The sequence below is a fragment of the Drosophila kikkawai genome, chromosome 2R (assembly GCF_030179895.1).
Source record: "Drosophila kikkawai strain 14028-0561.14 chromosome 2R, DkikHiC1v2, whole genome shotgun sequence".
NCBI lineage: Eukaryota > Metazoa > Arthropoda > Insecta > Diptera > Drosophilidae > Drosophila > Drosophila kikkawai.
This window is the reverse complement of record NC_091729.1, coordinates 15351242-15371003: the sequence shown is the minus strand read 5'-3', so window position 1 is coordinate 15371003 and position 19762 is coordinate 15351242. Positions and strand designations below refer to the sequence as shown.

Here is a 19762-nt window from a genome sequence, read left to right as displayed (position 1 = left end):
AAGAATTTTCAGCATCGCAAAGATTTATATCATTTTATTTCCGTCTCACATCAGTTTGTCATTGACCCAGATCCATTCCGAGTGATTTTTGCCCGGTTCCAAGTTCAAAGAACCCGAGCTCCGAGCATCTCCAATTGAAGAGCGTACCACGAGAGGCAACTATTCCTAATTGAAGGCAACTCAATCAAGAGATGGCACAGGCGCCGTCTAAGGGGATAATTGATAAATTGAGGCGCTCATCGATTAATGGCAACGACTCACCCAATTTTGGCACTCAGTTGTCGTTGAGCTGCGGACCCAAGCGGATCGTCAAGATCGTGTAAATATGATTCGCCTTTTTGTGCTCCTCATTCCCTTGGCCTTGGAAGTGAGAGGAGCCTGCAATCGCGTGCCACAGGCAGCCACCGGCGAGAGATCCGCTGTAGATGATAACTTTAAGATCCTGATAGACGGCAATCCCGCCACCTACGTGCCAGAGCATCAGTACAATGGTAAGAGTGGCGTCAGGTACACATCCAATTTTCTTTTATAATATATATTCTCCCCTCCAGTATCCCTATCCTGTCCCATCAACCTAAAGTTTGTGAGCTTCACATTGGTCATCGAGGCGGAGGATCAGTCAGCAGTTCTCAGTGGCCTGGATATGACTGGTCACTTTGAGCTGCTGGGCACCACGGACACCAGATTCAGTGTGGGCTGCGAGAACATGGTGGAGAGCACCAACACAAACGCCAAGACCCACATAGAGGTCTCTTGGATAGCACCACGTCATCCCGACAGCGGCTGTGTCTTGATCAAGGCGGGTGTGGTCCAGCATCGCGATGTTTGGTTTCTGGACGATGGCTTCCTGACCAAGCGCATATGTCCCGAGGAAATTGATGAGCTGAATAGCTTGACTCCGCCTTTGGAAAATTGCTGTGCCTGCGATGAAGCCAAATATGAGGTAGAACCTAAGCACAAATCTTGGAAAACTTTATTTCTTATCTCTCCTTCCCAGATCGTTTTGGAGCGCAAGTGGGCCAGGAATACGCATGCCAAGGACTTTCCTGCCGAAGCCTGGCGCACTCGCTTGGGTGAGGTGATTGGGGCTTCGCACAGTCACAGCTACCGCTACTGGGCTTATGGAGGCAGAGCTAGCCAGGGCATGAAGGAGATGGCCGAGCATGGTGCCACTCGCACCCTGGAGAATGAGATAAGAGAAAACACTCAGGTGGGCTTATCGCAGTGACTCGCTCAAGTTTTAATCCATGTTTCCCTAATAGAATGGCGATGTGAGGACCATAATCAAGGCTCCGGGCATTGCTCACCGCCTGAATGCTTATGGCACCACCCTGGCCAATGCTCGTGTGGATCCTATGCATCACCAAATCTCGCTGGCTGCCAAGATTGATCCCTCACCCGACTGGATACTGGGCGTGGCTGGACTAGAGCTGTGTCTGAGCAACTGCACGTGGCTGGAGCGGAAGGTGTTGAATTTGTATCCCTGGGACATTGGCACCGACTCGGGGCCTTCCTATATGGTGAGTAGCAGATTAGGTTTCCAGAAAGTCTTGGCTTTAGGTGTTTCCTTTGCAGTCCGCCGATCAACCTCAGATTCCTCCTGATGTGGTACGCCGCATTACATCATCTTACCCCAGCGATTATCGTTCGCCATTTTACGATGACACTGGCGCTTCCATGAAGCCTCTGGCTACGCTTTACTTGACCAGGAAGAAGCTCTACATCCGGGAGTGCGAAGAGGGTTAGTAAGCTGGGCCTTAGTATTCACATTTCACATCCCTGGTCATCTTTATAGCTATCCAGGAGGGACCCCTAGAATGCGCTGTGCATCCCTGGAACGAATGGACCAACTGCAGCACGCGTTGCGGTCAAGGTTACTCCCAGCGCTTTCGTAGCTATAAAAATCCCCAACTGGCAGCCAACTATAACTGCCAACAGCGCTTGGATGAGATGCGTCAGTGCCAGGGTACCCAATGCGGACCAGCAGAGGAGGAGTTCGAAGCTGGAGAGGCTGGCCAGGGCATCGAAAATTCCAACTCCATGGCAGAATGCCAGCTTAGCAACTGGAGTGAGTGGTCGCCCTGCTCCAAGACCTGCGGCAGGGGGTCATCCACACGCAGCCGGGATTACCACAATCCGCAGGCCAGGCAGCGGTGCTTGTCCGTAATGAGACTGCCAATGGAGGAGACCAGGGAGTGCATGGGTTCCGATTGTGGAGGAACCATACCTGACAATGGCGAACTGGACGCTCTACCCGAGCCAGGCTTGGATCAGGATGGTTACGAGGCTCAGCGGCCTGCTTGGAACAACAGGCAGGGAAACTCCTATACCGGATCAAGTGGAAACCAGGCCTGGAACAGAAAGGGTTTGAATAGTGACAGCAGCTTCAATAGATCACCCTACAATACAATGGATAGCTCACAGGACACTCCAAACTCTGCCTATGGCAAGGTAGAGAATCAGCAAAGACCAGCATATAATCTGGGAGATAGCAGAGGAGGAACCTATGACACCAATCGTGGTGTGCCTGGCTATCCTTCCCTGAATTCCTACAGCAACGATAAACTAGTGGGCAGCAGACCCGGTGGTTACAGTGATTACAACAACGAGTACACAACTCCCAGATTCCGGCCGGGATTTACCACACGCTCTCCATACGGGGGAAGGTATCCCAGTCAGCAGCAGGAACCTGAGGACTCTACCAGAGACACCGGAAACGGCAATGGCTACAATGTGGTGCAGGACTACTGCTTCGAGAAACCCTTTGCCTCCACCCGTCCCTGCCTGGCCAATCCGGTGGTGGTGAGCAACTACTGGTTCTACGACCACGAAGAGCACGAATGCAAGATCTTCACCACGGACAACTGTGATGAGAATAAGAACCGCTTCCGTTCGTTGATGGCCTGCGAGGGCACTTGTCTGCAGCCGCAGATGAACATGGAGCACTCTGAGAATGATGCCATGGATCTGTATGGAGGAGGAACTTATGGACAAACGGGAGAAGGATCTTATGGACAAACGGGCGGGAGATCATACGGCTCAGGTTCTTATGGGCAAGCAGGAAGTTCTTATGGACAAACAAGGGGTATATCTTACGGAGCACAAGCTAATTCTTATGGAGGTTCTTACGGACAAACAGGAGCTTCTTACGAGCAAGCAGGAAATTCTTACGGACAAACAGAAGGTTCTTATGGACAACAAGCAGGTTCTTACGGACAAACAGAAGGTTCTTATGGACAACAAGCAGGTTCTTACGGTCAAGTAGGAAGTTCTTATGGAAAAACAGATAGCTCTTACGGACAAACAGCAGGTTCTTACGGACAAGGGGGAACTGGGCCATTTGGAGATGCCGCTTACGAATCACAATTTAGCGAAGCAGCTGGTGACATCGGGGAACCCATGTCGCAGACCAGAAGCAGATATGATTCAACCAGACGTGGTCGTTATGGAGGTTGAATTAAGCCTTAAATAAAAAACAGCGTAAATGAATTAATGTTTTTTGTTTATTTAGAGACTTTCCCAGATAACACTCTCTTATTTGGTACTCCAAGAGAACTCCTCAGCTAAGTCTCCCTTAAGCAGCCACCAAGAGTGCGGATCACTGATTTTCCGGCTTTCCGGCAACGTCGCCTGATAACAGCTCCGTCGCACTCTATTTGTATCAGTGGGTCATTCTTATCGGGACTCAAAACACAAGCTTCCCAGCTGCTCTCTGCTCGGCTTTTAGCAAGCCATTTCTCGAGAGCCTCCGCTCAGTTTGCAATAGTCGCTCGCGCTGAAAGGTTTTATACGATTAAAGTGCTCCGTAAAAATGTGGCGTTTAAGCGCTGCTCCTCTCGTGGAGCTTCTTCTGCTGGCGCTGGCGTTCGGCCCAGTCAGCTGTCTGATCTGCACGCGTCGTCCGGCTAATACGGCCACGCCCAAGTCCCCGGTGGACGAGAATTATGTGATAAGCGTGTCGGGCAATCCGGAAACGTACATTCTCGGCCAGGAGTACAACGGTGAGAGCAAGTTCAATGGCCCTGCGCTTGAACTTCGCGAGAGAGAATGCCTAGCTTGGTGGGCCTATCAAGCAGAGTGTTCCAAGGCTTAGATTTCGCAATGTTTATTGTTTAGTAAACAAAAAACGCGGCTCGGCGGCGCTTATCTGGGCGGACCTTTGCGAATTGGTGTAAATTCAAGGTCGCCGATAAGGGCCGGCTCCGTTCGTTCTTACTCTTCTGGTTACTCAGACGGCTTCTCCTTCAGTTTCCCTTAATGCCTTCAATGGCCATCGCTACATCAGCTTTATCCTGGCGCTGGAGAACGAGAACGGCGACTTTAGCTACCAGGACGACTTGGGTCGCTTCGAGTTAAGTGACCTCATCGAGACTCGCTTCAGTCCCAACTGCATCAACATGGTGGAGAACACCAACACGAATCCCAAGACCCACATGCACCTGACCTGGATGGCGCCCAGTGAGCCGGGAAGTGGTTGCATCCTCATACGGGCCACGGTGCAGCAGCATCGCGATGTGTGGCACATGGATGATGGCGGACTCACACGACGCATTTGCGAGGAGGTCGTTGACGATGTGGAAAGCCAGCCCACAACACCCACGGTGGCTGCACCGTGCTGTGCCTGCGATGAGGCGCGCTACGAGGTGAGCAAGTCAGAGGTTAACCGAGGACCTAGTTACCTTTTCATTTCCCATTCCTGCAGCTGGTATTCGAGGGTGTCTGGTCAAGGAATCTGCATCCCAGGGACTTTCCTGCCCGTGGCTGGGAGACCCGCTTCTGTGAGTTGGTAGGAGCCGCCCACACCGCCGACTATCGCTTCTGGGAGGCCGGAGCCCTGGCCAGCGAGGGAATCAAGCAATATGCCGAGCACTGCAGCTCCCGACTTCTGGAGCGAGAGTTCAGCATTCATTTTCGGGTGATTCTAAAGCTGTCATCCTTGTAAATAAAACCTTGGTTTAATCGTTTATCTCCTGCAGGATGATAAGATACGTACTATTATCAAGGCCCGGGGTCCTTCCTTTCCCAACATGAGCAGCAAGAGTATGGCCTCGGTGCGAGTGGATCCGCTGCATCACATGGTGTCCTTTGCCTCCAAGATTGAGCCCTCGCCCGATTGGATTGTGGGCGTCTCGGGACTGGAGCTGTGCCTGCGCAACTGCACATGGATGGAGGAGAAGGTCATCAATCTATATCCCTGGGATGTGGGCACAGATGCGGGACCCAGCTACACTGTAAGTAATTTCTATCTATCTGTCTGCTAAGTAACCTAAAAGTCTTCCTTGGTAGTCTCCGGATCAGCCACAAGTTCCGCCGGATGTGATCAGACGCATGCGCTCTGACTTTCCCAACGATCCGCGTTCCCCTTTCTATGATGAATCCGGAGCTCCTATGAAACCCATGGCCATTCTGAGGGTGAAGCGCCAACGTATCTACGAAAGGAGATGTTCGGATGAGGACTGTAAGTGAGGTTACACTTAATAAATCATCACTAAATCCCATTTCTTTGCCAGCTAACAACGATCCGGAGCTACCGCGAGAGTGCCTCACCCATCCCTGGTCCAGCTGGAGCGACTGCTCCTCCAAATGCGGCGTTGGCATGCAGTATCGTCGGCGTGTTTACAAGCAACCAGAGCTGGCCAGGATCTACAATTGCAATGTGGCCCAGTACGAAGAGCGGGAGTGCCAGGGCGAGATGTGTGGACAGAACAGTCTGATGAGGAATGCAGGAGAGTTCGAGGACTTAGAAATCACCAGCCTGGGAATGGGCGGAAATGCCTATCAGCCCCAGCACCAGCACCAGGGTCGCGCCGAATGCCAGCTGAGCTCGTGGAGCAGCTGGAGCCCCTGCAGCGTGACCTGCGGCGAAGGCTACGAGATGCGCCAGCGGCAGTATCTCAATCCTCAGGCGGAGTCCAAGTGCCAGAGTGTGCATCGCATGGAGCTGCAGGAGACGCGTCGGTGTTCCGGCCAAGCTTGCCTGGGTAATCTACCCGGATCCTACGGTGGTGATACGGAGACTGCCTACGGCGAGGTTTCCCCTGGACGAAACCCTTACAGGCAGGAACAACCGGAAAGGGAGGCTGAATCCTTTGGCGACTACGATCAATCGGGCATGGATCGAGGTGGAGCCGTAGGTGGCTTCGAGGTGGGCAACCTCAAAGGCATCACTGGGAACTGGCCAAGCAACAGGCAGAAGGTTGAGGCATCCTATCTGCCAGAGCGCCAGAGGAACCTTGCCAGGAAACCCCCTTCATACTTTCAACCAAATTACGATGGAAAGTACAGTCCACCAGCTAGAACCGAGCGTCCCACTTGGTCGGAAAAACCAAGGCCAAGTGATCCGCGTCTGGAGGATGTCGAACGAGCTCCATGGCAGCGTCAGAGACCCACTGAAACCTACAAAAACCAATATGCTGGGAATTTAGACGATCCAGAAGAAGAAGAGCCCTGGCCAAGGAGGAACAATAATTACAACAGCCAGGATGCGCACGCACCTGCAGAGGATCTGTTTACATCGCTATCCACCCGCTGCTTCCAGATGCTTCAGACCGCGCAGCCGCGATGCCAGAATCAAACGATCACGGGTCAGTTCTGGTTCTACAACTTTTGCGAGGACGAGTGCATGCTGTTCGCCACGGATCCCTGTGACCGGAATATAAACAAGTTCAGCCGGTGGGAAGAATGTCAGAAATGCCGACAGCCCAATTTGGCTGCGATGCAGCAGGAGGCAACCAATTCCCAGGAGTGCCGGAATCTTCGAGCCATTTCTATGGCCGAGGAGCGAGCCAGGCAGGAGCAGCGGGCGGCGAGTAGGAGGCGCAACAACGGGGGCTACAATAGGCAACGCAGCCGAAACTCGGCCACCAATCTATAAACTTTAAGCAGTATACAAAATAGGAATTTGTATTGTAACGGTTAATATTTTTAATCGAACTATCGCTATCGATAACCGATAGCGCTTTGAAAAACAGCTGACAGATGAAAAAAAAATTACTCAATCAAAACAATTTAAATTACCTAGTTCCTTTATTTTTTAATTTATTAATTATACTTTTATTGTAAAGTGTAATTTTTAATAACATTAAGCAAAAATAACTAAATTTCCACATTTTGGCCAAGCCCGACAACTCTGCGGCTTGGAAAATCACAAAGAAAATTGCACAAGCACAAATAAAACAAAAGAAAACTGTTTAAAAAACAAATAACTTTAAATAATTTACAAATATGCAACGATTTCAAATTATGACGCGCGGCATGCTGAGCCTGCAACATGCCGCGGCACTTATGACGCAGCAGCAACACCTCCGGAACCTGTCCATTCAGTGGCCCCTGGCCCTGCCCCAAAATCAAAGCCAAAAGCCGGCTGGCGGTGGAAAGCCGGGAATAAACCAGAAACCAAGACCCTCCGCCTCGGCACAAAAGATCACGCTCATCCAGCAGAACCAGGCGATGAGCATCACCACCCTGGAGGAGGCCCAGAAGCTGGCCAAGCGGCGGGAATTGCATTTAATGCGCCTGGGAGAAACAGATGCCAAAACCGGGCGCGCCATGTTCAAGTTGGTGTTTTATCTCCAGTTCTACTATGGTTTTTATTAACACAATACTTTCCAGACTGGTGACCGCATCCGAAATGCTGACCGACGACACGGAGAAGTCCAGCGAAAAGGGCAAGGAGAAGAAATCGGAAAAATCCCTGACCATTGGGGCTCGCATCACGGAGCATGACTTGGCCTCGCGGCTGAAGAACATTGTCAAGTGGCTGGGCAAGCGGCACGAGGTGCGCATCCTTATCCAGGGCAGTGCCAGCGGATCGGATGAGAGCGGCGTCGAGCGTATATTAAAGGCCATCGAACAGGCCATTCGGGAGCCCCAAGTTGTGGGCAAGATAGTGCAGAAGCGCACCAAAGGATCCTATGTGAAGTTCAGCATTATGCCAATGGCATCGCAACCAGTGGCCACTGCCACGACCCAATCCTGACAACTACCCCCGCCATTGCCTCGGATAAGCCATTGCTCGGTAATGGCAGCTCCCTTACTTACCACCCGTCGTCATTTTAATGGAACATCATCCCGGCCCGGTCACCGGAACGAAAAGGTATCCATTCTGGCATTTGCCGCAGTCGGTTCTCTTTTAGCCTTTAAATATTTTATCTGGCATCAATATTTGCTTAAAAAGAAAGCTTGTGAGGAAAAGAAAAGGAAGCATTGGTATGGCCACCACGATCCCGATGAGCCCTGCTGATGGTCTGGTTTAGTTCCTGAAAACTTCTCCAAATTGTTGTAAAAATCGAAATTAATAAATTAAATGAAATACTGCCATATCTATCCGTTAAGACTCTTGTTTATTTCAAATATTTATGACTTGGTTTCCGTTTAAAGATATAGGTTTTAGGTTCTTCTTGTATATGTATTTGAAGCACACGTAGACGTAGACACTGAGTTATTACACATTCTCCTTACTTTCGCTAATTACTATGTTTAATTAAGTTTAAAAACCAGATGTTTAGATTCAACTAAAGTGTACTGTTAATTACAAAAGCAAGTAAAGCTGTTTTGTGGTCTCTAATTAATTGGAATTCTGATAAAATATAAAATAGAAACAGGTGAGGGATGATTTTGCATTATCAGAAGCATTTATAGCTGTGAATTACCCGTACAAAAAAATATATAAAATAAAGCATTACGGCACAAGGAACATGTTGATTAACCCAAAACATAAATAAAATAATCTTTAAATAATTTCGTTTACAACTAAACTACAAACTGTTCTTTTTGAGAGCTCAATTTAAATAAATTAGGAAAGCAATTAATATTCAATGCTAAATGCCGCGATAACAAATCAGTTAAAAAGAACTCACGCTATATCGTTACAACTGATAAGCCTCATTTGGGACGACATGGAGCGTCGATAAGCAATAAAAGGGGAATTCGTTATACATTGGATTTCTTTACAAAGACATTTGGAATGGTTAATATAAGCACTAAATAAATTAACTACAATAAATGCCAAAGCGTGTGAGCTACGGTTTCGCTGCTGCTGCTGCTGCAGGGGTTTACTGACCTAGACGCGCTGAATCTCAAAGAGCTTGACTTCCGTGTCGTACCAGATGGCCGGCTCCACGTTGCGCAAATAGATCACACCCCAGATGTAGGTGCGGAACCAGGCCGTGGTCCCCGCATTGGCCTGATACTTCCGGATGAGAATGGGATGCGGCACTGGCAGCAGACCCACAAGTGTGCCGTGCTGCAGAAACTTGAGGATCTCCGACTCGTCGGTCAGACCCTTGTCTATGCAAATCTTCTCCACCTGCGGCACCAGGACCTGCAGCAGTCGCATAATGGTCTGCAGCGGCAGCTTGGAGCGCCAGGAGACGATCCACTCGGGCGTGGGTGTCCATCGATCGCCTTCGCCGGGCACCATGCGAATACTGCCTCGGTGTGCCACGGAAAGACGGGACAACTCCGTGGGTGAGGTGGACTTGGGCTCGCCCGTTGGTGTCGATGCCGCCGATCTATCATAGGGCACTATATCCGTGTCCGTCTGGGGCTTGTCGTTTGGATGGGCCTGCTCTCGCTCCGTCATTTGGCTTATGCCTGGTGTGTCCAATAGGGAGGTCTTTAGGGTTCCCGGCTCTGCCGGCTGGGCTGTAAGTACCTCACCCGGCTGCGGCTCACCCGCCTGAGATCGCTCATGGGACTCTGTCTCCGATTCCTCGGCCTTGGGCTCTTCGTTTATGATGTCCCCCTCGCCCTCCACCTCCTCCTCGTCCTCATCCTCATCCTCGTCGTTGTACTCCTCCGGCACCTGAGCCGAGGGTAGCTCCTGCGAGACAGCTGCTTGCCTCCTCTGCGGCACCCGCGGCAAGTTAAACTTACCGCCCGTCTTGCGGCCACTCAGACACTTGGCTATGCCGGCCATGTCGGTAGGGAGATTCGCCATGGCATGGAACACGTGACGCTTGCGTATGATGGTGTAGACTAGATTCGAGTTGCCGTCAAACTGATACTGTATAATGTTGTTGAAGATCTCCAGCAGGAAGAACACCAGATGGTGATTACTCGGGGCCGAGAGCAGGAACCAAGGCGTGCTGAAGGCCTCCAGGAGATGCAGCAGCTTAACGCTGGCCACCATCGAGAGGGTCTTTAGGTAGGGGGAAACATTCACCAAAATAGTCAGCAGGCAATCGAACAGCGGCTGCAAGCGCTGATGGCCAGTGGCTATGATCTTGTGGAACACCGTGATTAGCAGGTCGGCATGAGTTCCGGTAAACACAGGTATGTCCATGGGCACGGTGGCAGAATAGGCCTTGTTCAAACGGACACCAAAGTTACGTTCACCTGGGGAAAGAAAGGCATTCCTTTTAGATTAAAGTTCACCAACAAATTCCAATGATGACTCACCCGACAACAGCAGGAGAATGAAAACCCCAATGTGCATTAACCCCACTCTTGATTGATCCGCTCTGGAGTAGTTCAAGTGATACAGAATCGGAATAAGGATATCCAACACATCGGAGCTCTTCAGGACAAAATACAGAAACTTTTTGTTGTAGTCACAGATTTTCCAGAACAAGATGAGCAGCTCCTGGTGGCAGTGCAGCCGCTTTGTGGAATTAGGCAAATAATTCTGGACGAGAGGGTTATTCAGCAGCCGCGTGATGCCCTTGAGCACAAAGTGAAAGTCCTCATCCCGATGGACACGCGACAAATAATTAATAAACAAATTGTCGCCACAGTTACCTTCGTCGTAGGACGACTGGCCCGGTTGGGTGAGCTGCTGCTGGACTACCATGTCGTGGTCCAGAGTCACAATCAGCAACTGCAAACAGGCCTCCACCAGGGGTTCCGTTGTGTCCGCGAACAGCAGGTGATTGTAGGGCACGCCAAATCCCACGGGATCGTAAGAGCACACGGTGTTCAGGAACGAGGTGAACAAAGGCAACGCATGGCGATTGTCGGCGGACGTGAAGTAGGCTATCCACTTGTTGGGCTCCTCGGATTGCTGCGGCGAACGGTACATGGGCTCCGAGAAGCAGGTGAGCAGCAGCTTCAACAGCTCTGTGCGTCGGCGCTCCATGTGGGCATTGTGCGGAGGAGATTGCGCAAAACCCACGCCCGCCTCCCAGATGTACTCACAGCTATCAATGTTAGCCAGCTCCTCGGCCTTCTCGGGACCCGTGCGGCGCGTGGCCGTCACCGTAAAGTCCGGACAGAAGAGCAGATCGCAGGTGGCGTTCAGTAGCGACTGCGCCAGCGGCATGGTCTTCTCCTGCGAGGGCAGGCTGCTCCAGAAGAAGTCGCGCCACTTATCGTCCTCGAAAATATAGGGCAGGCACCGTATGAGCAGACGGACGCAGTTGAGGACACACTGCTGCTCGGCCTGCGTGCGACAGCTGCTGTCCACGGCCTGGGCCAGCTTCTCCACCGCCTTGTAGCACAGAGTGGCCAGATTGGCCGGGTTGTCGTTCCGGATCTGGCGGATCTCATTCGAGGTGACCAACGCGAACACGTCCTCCAGCGTCGTCTGGTGGCCCTGCCAGAACTGCTCCCAGAACTGGTCATCGCTGGGGTCGATTTTCTGGTTCTTCTGCGTCAGCTGCACAATCGCCTTGCGAAAGTTCAACTTGGAGTCGGTGTTTCCCATATTGTTGGGGTTCTGGCCTGCCTTCGCGTCGCTAAGTCCTTAATTCCACCTGCCCCGTGCCAAATAGCCGCAATGCAAGTCTCCGTCCAAGCCTGAAACGAATGCAATTGCCATTTAATGCGTTTTCGCATAGAAAATTGCAGAAAATTAGAAATTCGCCTACGCTTACCACAGCTGTCTATGAGAAATTTAGCGGTGACAAGCAGTGTTGCTAATTTAGCTTCGTGCCCGCCAGATCTGGCGGTTTTCAAAATCGGTTTTCGCGATAAATTGTAAACTTACGACTAGCGGGAAAAATTGTTTTTAGAACGTCGTATTTTTATCAAATCAACCCATTACTTTTTTGTTAAATTTTTTCATTATTTATTAAAATTTAAATCAGATCGACACACTCAGAAATTGTTTAACAACTCTAGCGTTATTTTTAAGCTGTAATCTAAATTTTCTGGCGGTTTTTAGCTATTTTTGCCGTGAAGAGTTGGCAACATTGGTGACAAGTCGCAGAACTAGAGGTGGTACCCGCACTGGGATCGAAATTATCGAAACGATAACGTAAATATCGGTACTATCGACCAGCTCCCGTCTCTAACCAGGAACATACACGACACGTAAACGTCACCAGAATTAGAAAAATTAGGAGCTTTAACAGATTCGTTTAACTGCGATTATCAAGACATGCGTAACTAGAGCGCGCCCCGTTTCCGTTCGAGCCAACAGAGCTGCGTGTGCGAGTGTGTGGGCTTGTGGGGAGTGCAAAAACATATGCGAAGGTCTCTGTGGAGGGCGGAGAAGAGGAGGAGGAGCTGCTGCCCAACAACTTGCAAAATTTCTGCGCTAGCCTTTGGAGAGCTCTGAAGCAAGACCCGGGGACACCATGTCGCTGCCAGGCAATGGCATCTATGTGGTGCGGGGCGAGATGGCCACCCTGATGACGGCCATGCGACGTGGAACGCGCTGGAATGCCACCGCCTACGTGGTAACTAGTGCCTCATATGCCCCATGGGAAGTGGAAGCTAATACCTGACCCCATTTTCCAGGACGACGAGAAAGACTCGCTGCTGAAGCTGTTTATTGACCTCAAGCAGGAGCTGAATCGCATCGAGGACCTGCGTCTGATTGAGCCACAGGTTTTTCTCGCCCCCTTCCTGGAGGTGATACGAACGGCGGACACCACGGGTCCGCTAACTAGTCTGGCCCTGGCCTCGGTTAATAAATTCTTGTCATACGGATTAATTGGTGGGTTCACAAGCTGTCCTTAGCTTTTCCATTAATCATTTCATGTTTACCCACAGATCCCACATCGCCGAATCTGGCGGACATTGTGGAGCGCATTGCCGATGCCGTGACTCATGCTCGCTTCATGGGCACCGACCAGTCCTCGGACAGTGTCACCTTCATGCGTGTCATTGAGGTGCTGCACACGCTCATCCGCAGTCCCGAGGGAGCAGCAGTCAGCAATGAGTCCATGTGCGAGGTGATGCTCAGCTGCTTCAAGATCTGCTTTGAGCCGCGGCTAAGCGAACTGCTTCGTCGCTCGGCGGAGCAGTCCCTCAAGGACATGGTGCTGCTGTTCTTCATGCGCCTGCCCCAGTTTGCGGAGGAGCGCAGTGACACAGTTTTGCAAAAGAGATTCACCATAGGAGATGCGGCCAGTGGAGCGGCCCAGGAGAAGCATAAGCGAAAGGCCGTGGCACCAGCACCGGCTTCGGCTCCACCAAGAAAATCCTCTACAGAGGAACCTCCTCAGACGCCGCAATCGGCCAACTTGGCTGTGCCCGGCCACCTGAAGGCACCCATACTGGCCACCACGCCCGCCAGTCCTGCGGGCAATATTTTGGACATGCAGGGCAAGATCACGCAGACGCCAACGACAACTGCGGGATCGGGAGCAGAGGAAACCACCACCGCTGCCTCAGAAGCACCTGCCATACAAGTGGAGGCCGCCGATTCGGAGCCTCTGGAGGGAGGAGAAGGTGTTGAGGGCGGCAGCACTTTGACGGAGGCCAACAGCAGCGAGTACATCAACTCGGTGGGCGTACGCTTCACCCAGCAATCCGCCGAGCCGGATGCTGCCTCCCTGTCGCCCTATGGCCTGCCCTTTATCCAAGAGCTTTTCCGCTTCCTCATCATTCTGTGCAATCCGTTGGACAAGCAGAACTCGGACAGCATGATGCACACGGGTCTGAGCCTGCTGACGGTGGCCTTTGAGGTGGCTGCCGATAATATAGGCAAATACGAGGGCCTGCTAGAGCTGGTCAAGGATGATTTGTGCAGGAATCTGATATCGGTAAGGAAGCATATTGATTTTAATTAAAATAAAATTATAATTAGTGATTTTTTCAAACAGCTTCTTAGCTCTGAACGGCTTAGTATCTTTGCTGCCGATCTTCAGCTTTGCTTCCTGCTCTTTGAATCGCTGCGGGGACATCTCAAGTTCCAGCTGGAGGGTTACCTCAAGAAGCTAAGCGAGATCATTGCCAGCGACAATCCCAAAACACCCTACGAAATGCGCGAACTGGCCCTGGACAACCTCCTGCAGCTGTGGCGGATTCCCGGCTTCGTGACCGAGCTCTACATAAACTACGACTGCGACCTTTACTGCACCGACATGTTCGAGAGCCTCACCAATCTGCTGAGCAAGTACACGCTCTCCGCCACCAATGCCGTGTACAGCACCCACATCATCTCGATGGACACGCTGATCAGTGTGATTGACAGCATCGAGCGGAACTGTGCGGCGGCCAAAAGCAGCAGCAACAACAAGGAATCCCTGCCAGAGGCTGCACCAGCCTCTAGGGGCAGTCGCCATTCCCGGCACAACAGCGGACTGGAGGGTATTGTCATCGATTCGGGTAATGGTGTGGGCTCAGCTCCGGAAGATCGTGTAGAGAACATTGCCAGCTTTATAAACAGCAGCTCCCAGCGATTGCGGCTGCAATCCGGCAGCGATAGAGTGGGCATCACCACCGAGCAGCTGGCCAGTGTCAAGCAGAAGAAGCGGTTACTGTCCCAGGGCACCGAACGCTTCAATCAAAGACCGGACAAGGGCATCCAGTATCTGCAGGAGCATGGAATCCTGAATGCCGAGCTAGATCCCATGCAGGTGGCCCTGTTCCTGCGCGAGAATCCCGGCCTGGACAAGAAGATGATTGGCGAATATATCTCGAAAAAGAAGAACGTCGACTCGAAGATCCTGATCAACTTTGTGGACTCCTTTGACTTTACGGGTCTAAGAGTGGACCAGGCGCTGCGTCTTTATTTGGAGACCTTCCGGTTGCCCGGCGAGGCTCCACTGATCTTTTTGGTGCTGGAGCACTTCTCTGATCATTGGCATGTAAGTATTTCTATAATCTTTTTTATATATATAATATATATTAATCCTTTAATCTTTTTAATGAAAGACTCAAAACCAAGAGCCCTTCGCCAACGTGGACGCTGCCTTCCGTCTGGCCTATGCCATCATTATGCTGAATATGGATCAGCACAACTCCAATGCCAAGCGTTTGAACATTCCCATGACCCTGGAGGACTTTACCAAGAACTTGCGCGGCCTGAATGGCGGCGAGGACTTTGATCAGGAGATGCTGGCCCAGGTCTTCAATGCCATCAAGTGAGCTTAACTGAAGGTTGTGAGTTGTAAAGCTGGCTAATAATGCTTTCCAGAAATGAAGAGATCGTAATGCCAGCCGAGCAAACTGGCCTGGTGCGCGAGAACTATTTGTGGAAGGTTCTGCTTCGTCGTGGCGGCACTCATGATGGCCACTTCCACTATGTCCATGATGCCTCTTATGATGTGGAGATCTTCAACATTGTGTGGGGCGCCTCCCTAAGCGCCCTTAGCTTTATGTTTGACAAGAGCACCGAGACGGGCTATCAGAAGACACTGGCGGGTGAGTAAAAATAGAGTTTGTAGTTTCATCACCTATAACCATCTGGATTCTTGACAGGATTCAGCAAATCTGCCGCCATATCGGCACACTATAATCTCCACACGGACTTTGATGCCCTCGTTTTGACTTTGTGCAAGTTCACAACACTGCTGAGCAGCGTGGAACAGCATGAGCCGGCGCCAGCAAACAATGAAATCCAACAGGCGGTGAACTTTGGTCTCAATGGCAAGGCCCAGGCGGCCATGAGGACTGTCTTCCTGCTGGTTCACGACTATGGTGACTGTCTAAGGGAGAGCTGGAAGCACATTTTGGACCTCTATCTGCAGTTGTTCCGCCTGAAGTTGCTGCCCAAATCCCTCATCGAGGTCGAGGACTTTTGTGAGGCCAACGGCAAGGCTTTGTTGATCTTGGAAAAGCCGCGCGAGAAGCAGGAATCGGGTCTGTTCTCCAGCCTTTACTCACTCATCAGCTCGGAGGGTCAGCGGGAGCCCACCTATGAGGAGCAGGACTTCATCAAGCACGGGCGCAAGTGCATCAAAGAATGTCAGCTGGATCAGATGCTCCAGGAGTCCAAGTTTGTGCAATTAGAGTCCCTGCAGGAGCTGCTCAAGTGCGTGCTGAGTCTGCTCAAGGCCCCGCAGGGCCACAAATCCATTGGCCTCCCCTATGCCGAAGATCAAACGGTTTTCTGGATGGAGTTTCTGGTGAAGATTGTGGTGCACAATAGGGATCGCATGATTCCCCTGTGGCCTGCGGTACGAGACCAGATGTATCTCCTCCTCATGGGCAGTGCCTCGTGTGGTTACGACTATCTGCTTAATCGCTGCATCGTGGCGGTGCTCAAGCTGGCCATCTACTTAATGCGAAACGAGGAGCTGTGCCCCATTGTCCTGCAGTCCCTTAAGATGCTGCTGATGCTAAAGCCGGCGCTGCTCCTGCGCATCTCGAAACAGATTTCCATTGGCATTTACGAGCTGCTCAAGACCTCGGCCCAGAATATACACTCCGAACAGGACTGGCAGATCATTTTCAATCTCCTGGAGTGCGTGGGAGCAGGTGCTGTGCCGCCCAGCTACGATGATGCCCAGTTGCCTCTGCCGCTGAACGGCGGTGCCAAATCAGATGGAGCCCTCAGTGGCGAGGAGGAAGGATCCACGCCGCCAGAGCGTGGTTACACATCTGACTCGGAGCTAAACAAAACTTCTGCCGGCCCGGCAGCCTCTAGTCCCAGTGCTGAGAACTGGATTTTGGTCAACAACAAGGACAGCGAACTGACCACGGCCTCTAGGTGAGTGGCTGAGCCTTGAAAAAGAGAAAATACCTTTAAAAATTTAAATATTTTACCTTCCAGACCCCAGTCGCCGCCCAGCTCCAGTTCTCCTCCGGTCAGTACGCTCGTCTTTAGCTGCCAACTGCTGGACCATGCTCCCTTTGCCTTATTCAAGTGCTGGGACTCGCTGGCCTTCATTGTGCGGAGCGTGGCCCACATAACGCCCTACAACTTCGAGGCCTGCGTTCGCTGCATTCGCATCTTTGTGGAGGCCTGCCGGGATGGTGGTATTCGCCAACGGCGGAAGCTGGAGGCCGCTGCCAAGCAGAAGAGCTCGAAGAAGCGCAAGCCCGGCCTGGCATCTTCCGCGTCGAGCAGCAATCTAACGCTGCTAACCGGCGATCCGGCCGACAATCTGGCGCAAGGCAATGCCGCCGAGCAGGAGGACCTGGCCCAGCGCTATGAGCAGTTGTCCATTCAATTGCTGGACCTCATGTACACGCTGTATACCCGCACGGCCCAGATCTTCCGTTGGTGGGCGGAGGAGGGATGCACTGTGCCGCAATCGGCGGCTCTGTGGTCACCAGGTTGGTGCCCATTGCTGCAGGGCATTGCTAGGCTGGCCATGGATCGGCGGCGAGAGGTGCGCACCCATGCCATCTCGTGCCTGCAGCAGCGGGCACTGCTGGTGCACGATCTGCAGACGCTATCGGGAACGGAATGGTGCTCCTGCTTCCACCAGGTGCTATTTCCTCTGCTGAACGAACTCCTGCCGGAGAGCAGTGCCGCAGGGCAGCTGGATGCATCCCTGCTGGAGGAGTCGCGCATTCGCACGGCCACCATCATGTCCAAGGTGTTCCTGCAGCACCTGACAACGCTCATCGAACTGGGCAATGCCTTCAACGAGCTGTGGCTGGACATTTTAGACTACATCGAACGCTTCATGAAGGTGGGATCGGACACGCTGTCGGAGCAAATGCAGGAGATTTTGAAGAACATGCTGCTGGTGATGCACTCGGTGCGCGTGTTCCACAACCAGGATGGCAGCCTGCAGCAGGCACTATGGGAGCTCACCTGGCGGCGCATCGGAGAATTCCTGCCCAATCTCAAGGAGGAGCTGTTCCGCGATGAAGGTGCGTACGGCGAGTCGGCGGTCGTTGTAGAATCCGCTTAATCTCCTGACCCTGCCAGCAGATCTGATTTGGCCAGCGATTTCGCTGGACTCCACGCAGATTAGGTATGCCAAGTCCCTGGCTGCAGGGGACTACACGTTGACCTTGCCGCTTTACGGTCGGGGTCCGAAGCCTTCACCCCGGGGCACGAGCAAAAGCGAAACCCTCATTGAGCCGGTGAAGCAGCGCAAGAAAACCTGGGCCAGGATCAGATCCAAGCTGCTCAAGGGGCTGGGCAAGAAGAACTGACTTCTCCCCTTACTTTTTGACTTGCATTTGTGCCTTTATATATTTGTATAAAAATTAAATAGTTATGATAGCCGTGTATCCTCCATCTTTCAGGCAAGCGTGCCCAGACCCTAACGAACCCAGCAACTGTCGCTCCCCATCCACAGCAGCAGCAGCAGGTGCCAGCGGTGGCCATAATTCCCAGTCAACCGCAGGCTTTACCCAGCGAGCTGGTGGTAAGCTCCGCCACACCCACCTTGATGTCGCCCATGGAATCGCCTAGGCGGAGTATCATACTGCAGCCTCCCATGGCTGAGGCTCTGCAGCAGGCACCCAGTTTTGTATTTGCTCAGGTGAGATAAAACCAGGACCTGGGTTATATATTTACTAAACTTTCGCTTTGACAGCCGCTGGTGGTGCCTCCCCAGCAGCCCAGCACACTGCTGCCGGATCTGGTTAATGAGGCAACTGCTGCTGCCGTAGCAGCCTCGCCCACAGAGGCCGAGCAGCCCATCGTACCCATTGTGCATCAGACGAACATTGTGACCACCAACAATACGTATAATAGCTACGCCATAGAGCTGCCCGTGGCCGCGGAGCCCACTGCAGAGCAGTTGGAGCAGCAGCAGCAGCAGCAGTTGCTATACCAACAGTACTATCAGCAGTATCAAGCGCAGCAGCAGCAACTACAACAACAGCAACTGCAGCAGGAGCAGCAGCAACAGCAAGCCAGCGATCCTGCCATCAATGTGCCAATCAGTCATCTGCTGGCTGGAAATGCTTACCCATCTCTACCTAAGATGCCGCAGGCAGCCATTGTGCACAGCTTTGCCCCCGTCTACGAGACACCAGCAGCGGCAGCAGCAGCAGGTGGAGGAGCCGGGCCAGCAGCTGATATCTACCAGGAATACGTGCAGAATCCCTACAACCTGACCCTGCAGCAGCAGCAGCAACAACAGCAGCAGCAGCCGCCGCAGCAGAGCTTTCCTGCCGTGGCTTCGCCAGCCAACTATTTTAATGTAAATGTGGACCCCAGCAGCATACCGCCCGGATCGGAGCTGCTCTACGGCCAGCAATGAGAGAAGGAGTGAAAAAATAACATTTAAAGCCACTTGGGGCGTTTTATTTTGTGTCTTGTGTTTGTAGTGAAGGGCTAGAGCTTCGTAGTTAATAATATAAAATTGTGTCAATTTTGTTTCTTGTTATTTATGCCTCTGCCCCCCTCACAGAAAGTGGAAACACATTCCGCCCGGGCGCGTGTTTATTATGCTATCCGAAGAACAACGTTAAGTAAGAGATCCAGATGTAACTCCGAGCAGACACCTTTATAAGCTTTAGTAATGCAAATAGTTTAATTTATAATATCTAAATAATTACAACTTCTGTATGTTATGCGAAGAGGCAAACTGTAAATAATCAAAATTAAAAATATATATAACAAAAAATTACACACAAAAGTTGGAATTTATTTATGCAAATAATGGGGGAAGGCAATGAAATAAATTCGTGTGTATTATATAAAATTAAAAAAATAAAAAAGTAAACCCGACTCCGTGAC

General features: G+C 51.7%; 5 protein-coding genes across 9 annotated transcripts; 4 read left to right on the top strand and 1 right to left on the bottom strand.

The window, feature by feature from the left end:
* Positions 1 to 279: 279 nt before the first annotated feature.
* LOC108082380 (spondin-1) lies at positions 280 to 3474 on the top strand. Of its 2 annotated transcripts, XM_070284689.1 has the most exons (7): positions 280 to 491; positions 552 to 943; positions 998 to 1210; positions 1263 to 1520; positions 1576 to 1741; positions 1796 to 3205; positions 3248 to 3474. In XM_070284689.1, the coding sequence occupies exons 1-7, from the start codon at positions 326 to 328 to the stop codon at positions 3454 to 3456; spliced, it is 2814 nt and encodes a 937-aa protein (XP_070140790.1). In that variant the 5' UTR covers positions 280 to 325; the 3' UTR covers positions 3457 to 3474. The 2 variants fall into 2 exon arrangements, with proteins under 2 accessions (XP_070140790.1, XP_041632815.1); XM_041776881.2 differs by having other exon boundaries at positions 1796 to 3474.
* Positions 3475 to 3724: 250 nt separating this feature from the next.
* Positions 3725 to 6879, top strand: LOC108082510 (spondin-1). The gene is made up of 6 exons (XM_017177938.3): positions 3725 to 4001; positions 4249 to 4643; positions 4703 to 4915; positions 4977 to 5231; positions 5287 to 5458; positions 5511 to 6879. The coding sequence occupies exons 1-6, from the start codon at positions 3812 to 3814 to the stop codon at positions 6872 to 6874; spliced, it is 2589 nt and encodes an 862-aa protein (XP_017033427.1). The 5' UTR covers positions 3725 to 3811; the 3' UTR covers positions 6875 to 6879.
* Positions 6880 to 6988: 109 nt separating this feature from the next.
* On the top strand, positions 6989 to 8325 carry mIF3 (mitochondrial translation initiation factor 3). Its single transcript, XM_017177940.3, is given in 2 exon segments — positions 6989 to 7556; positions 7612 to 8325. Coding segments are annotated over 2 exon segments (963 nt in total). The 5' UTR covers positions 6989 to 7224; the 3' UTR covers positions 8243 to 8325.
* On the bottom strand, positions 8324 to 11951 carry LOC108082511 (protein HID1). 2 transcript variants are annotated; one of them, XM_017177939.2, is made up of 3 exons: positions 11814 to 11951; positions 10402 to 11736; positions 8324 to 10338 (listed from the first exon to the last, which is right to left on the bottom strand). In XM_017177939.2, exons 2-3 carry the CDS (start codon positions 11642 to 11644, stop codon positions 9062 to 9064), a joined length of 2520 nt encoding a protein of 839 aa, XP_017033428.1. In that variant the 5' UTR covers positions 11645 to 11736; positions 11814 to 11951; the 3' UTR covers positions 8324 to 9061. The 2 variants fall into 2 exon arrangements, with proteins under 2 accessions (XP_017033428.1, XP_070140014.1); XM_070283913.1 differs by lacking the exon at positions 11814 to 11951 and having other exon boundaries at positions 10402 to 11752.
* A 111-nt stretch (positions 11952 to 12062) lies between these two features.
* garz (Sec7 domain-containing protein garz) lies at positions 12063 to 19652 on the top strand. Of its 3 annotated transcripts, none has more exons than XM_070283912.1 (11): positions 12063 to 12196; positions 12267 to 12620; positions 12682 to 12880; positions 12937 to 13931; positions 13992 to 14978; positions 15046 to 15254; positions 15308 to 15534; positions 15592 to 16822; positions 16886 to 17937; positions 18319 to 18557; positions 18612 to 19652. In XM_070283912.1, exons 2-11 carry the CDS (start codon positions 12519 to 12521, stop codon positions 19281 to 19283), a joined length of 5913 nt encoding a protein of 1970 aa, XP_070140013.1. In that variant the 5' UTR covers positions 12063 to 12196; positions 12267 to 12518; the 3' UTR covers positions 19284 to 19652. The 3 variants fall into 3 exon arrangements, 2 of the variants coding, with proteins under 2 accessions (XP_070140013.1, XP_017033421.1); XR_011444463.1 differs by lacking the exon at positions 12063 to 12196 and adding an exon at positions 17999 to 18041 and having other exon boundaries at positions 12225 to 12620; positions 18612 to 18749; XM_017177932.3 differs by lacking the exons at positions 12063 to 12196; positions 18319 to 18557; positions 18612 to 19652 and adding an exon at positions 17999 to 18303 and having other exon boundaries at positions 12225 to 12620.
* The last annotated feature ends 110 nt before the right edge of the window (positions 19653 to 19762 follow it).

Coding starts and splice junctions, on each gene's coding strand:
- LOC108082380 (XM_041776881.2), top strand. CDS start 326: ATGATTCGCCTTTTTGTGCTCCTCATTCCCTTGGCCTTGGAAGTGAGA. Junction 492..551: donor GCCAGAGCATCAGTACAATG/GTAAGAGTGGCG, acceptor TCTCCCCTCCAG/TATCCCTATCCTGTCCCATC. Junction 1,211..1,262: donor AGATAAGAGAAAACACTCAG/GTGGGCTTATCG, acceptor TTTCCCTAATAG/AATGGCGATGTGAGGACCAT.
- LOC108082510 (XM_017177938.3), top strand. CDS start 3,812: ATGTGGCGTTTAAGCGCTGCTCCTCTCGTGGAGCTTCTTCTGCTGGCG. Junction 4,002..4,248: donor TCTCGGCCAGGAGTACAACG/GTGAGAGCAAGT, acceptor CTTCTCCTTCAG/TTTCCCTTAATGCCTTCAAT. Junction 5,232..5,286: donor ATGCGGGACCCAGCTACACT/GTAAGTAATTTC, acceptor CTTCCTTGGTAG/TCTCCGGATCAGCCACAAGT.
- LOC108082511 (XM_017177939.2), bottom strand. CDS start 11,644: ATGGGAAACACCGACTCCAAGTTGAACTTTCGCAAGGCGATTGTGCAG. Junction 10,339..10,401: donor CATTCTCCTGCTGTTGTCGG/GTGAGTCATCAT, acceptor TTCTTTCCCCAG/GTGAACGTAACTTTGGTGTC.
- garz (XM_070283912.1), top strand. CDS start 12,519: ATGTCGCTGCCAGGCAATGGCATCTATGTGGTGCGGGGCGAGATGGCC. Junction 16,823..16,885: donor GAACTGACCACGGCCTCTAG/GTGAGTGGCTGA, acceptor TTTACCTTCCAG/ACCCCAGTCGCCGCCCAGCT. Junction 18,558..18,611: donor CCAGTTTTGTATTTGCTCAG/GTGAGATAAAAC, acceptor TCGCTTTGACAG/CCGCTGGTGGTGCCTCCCCA.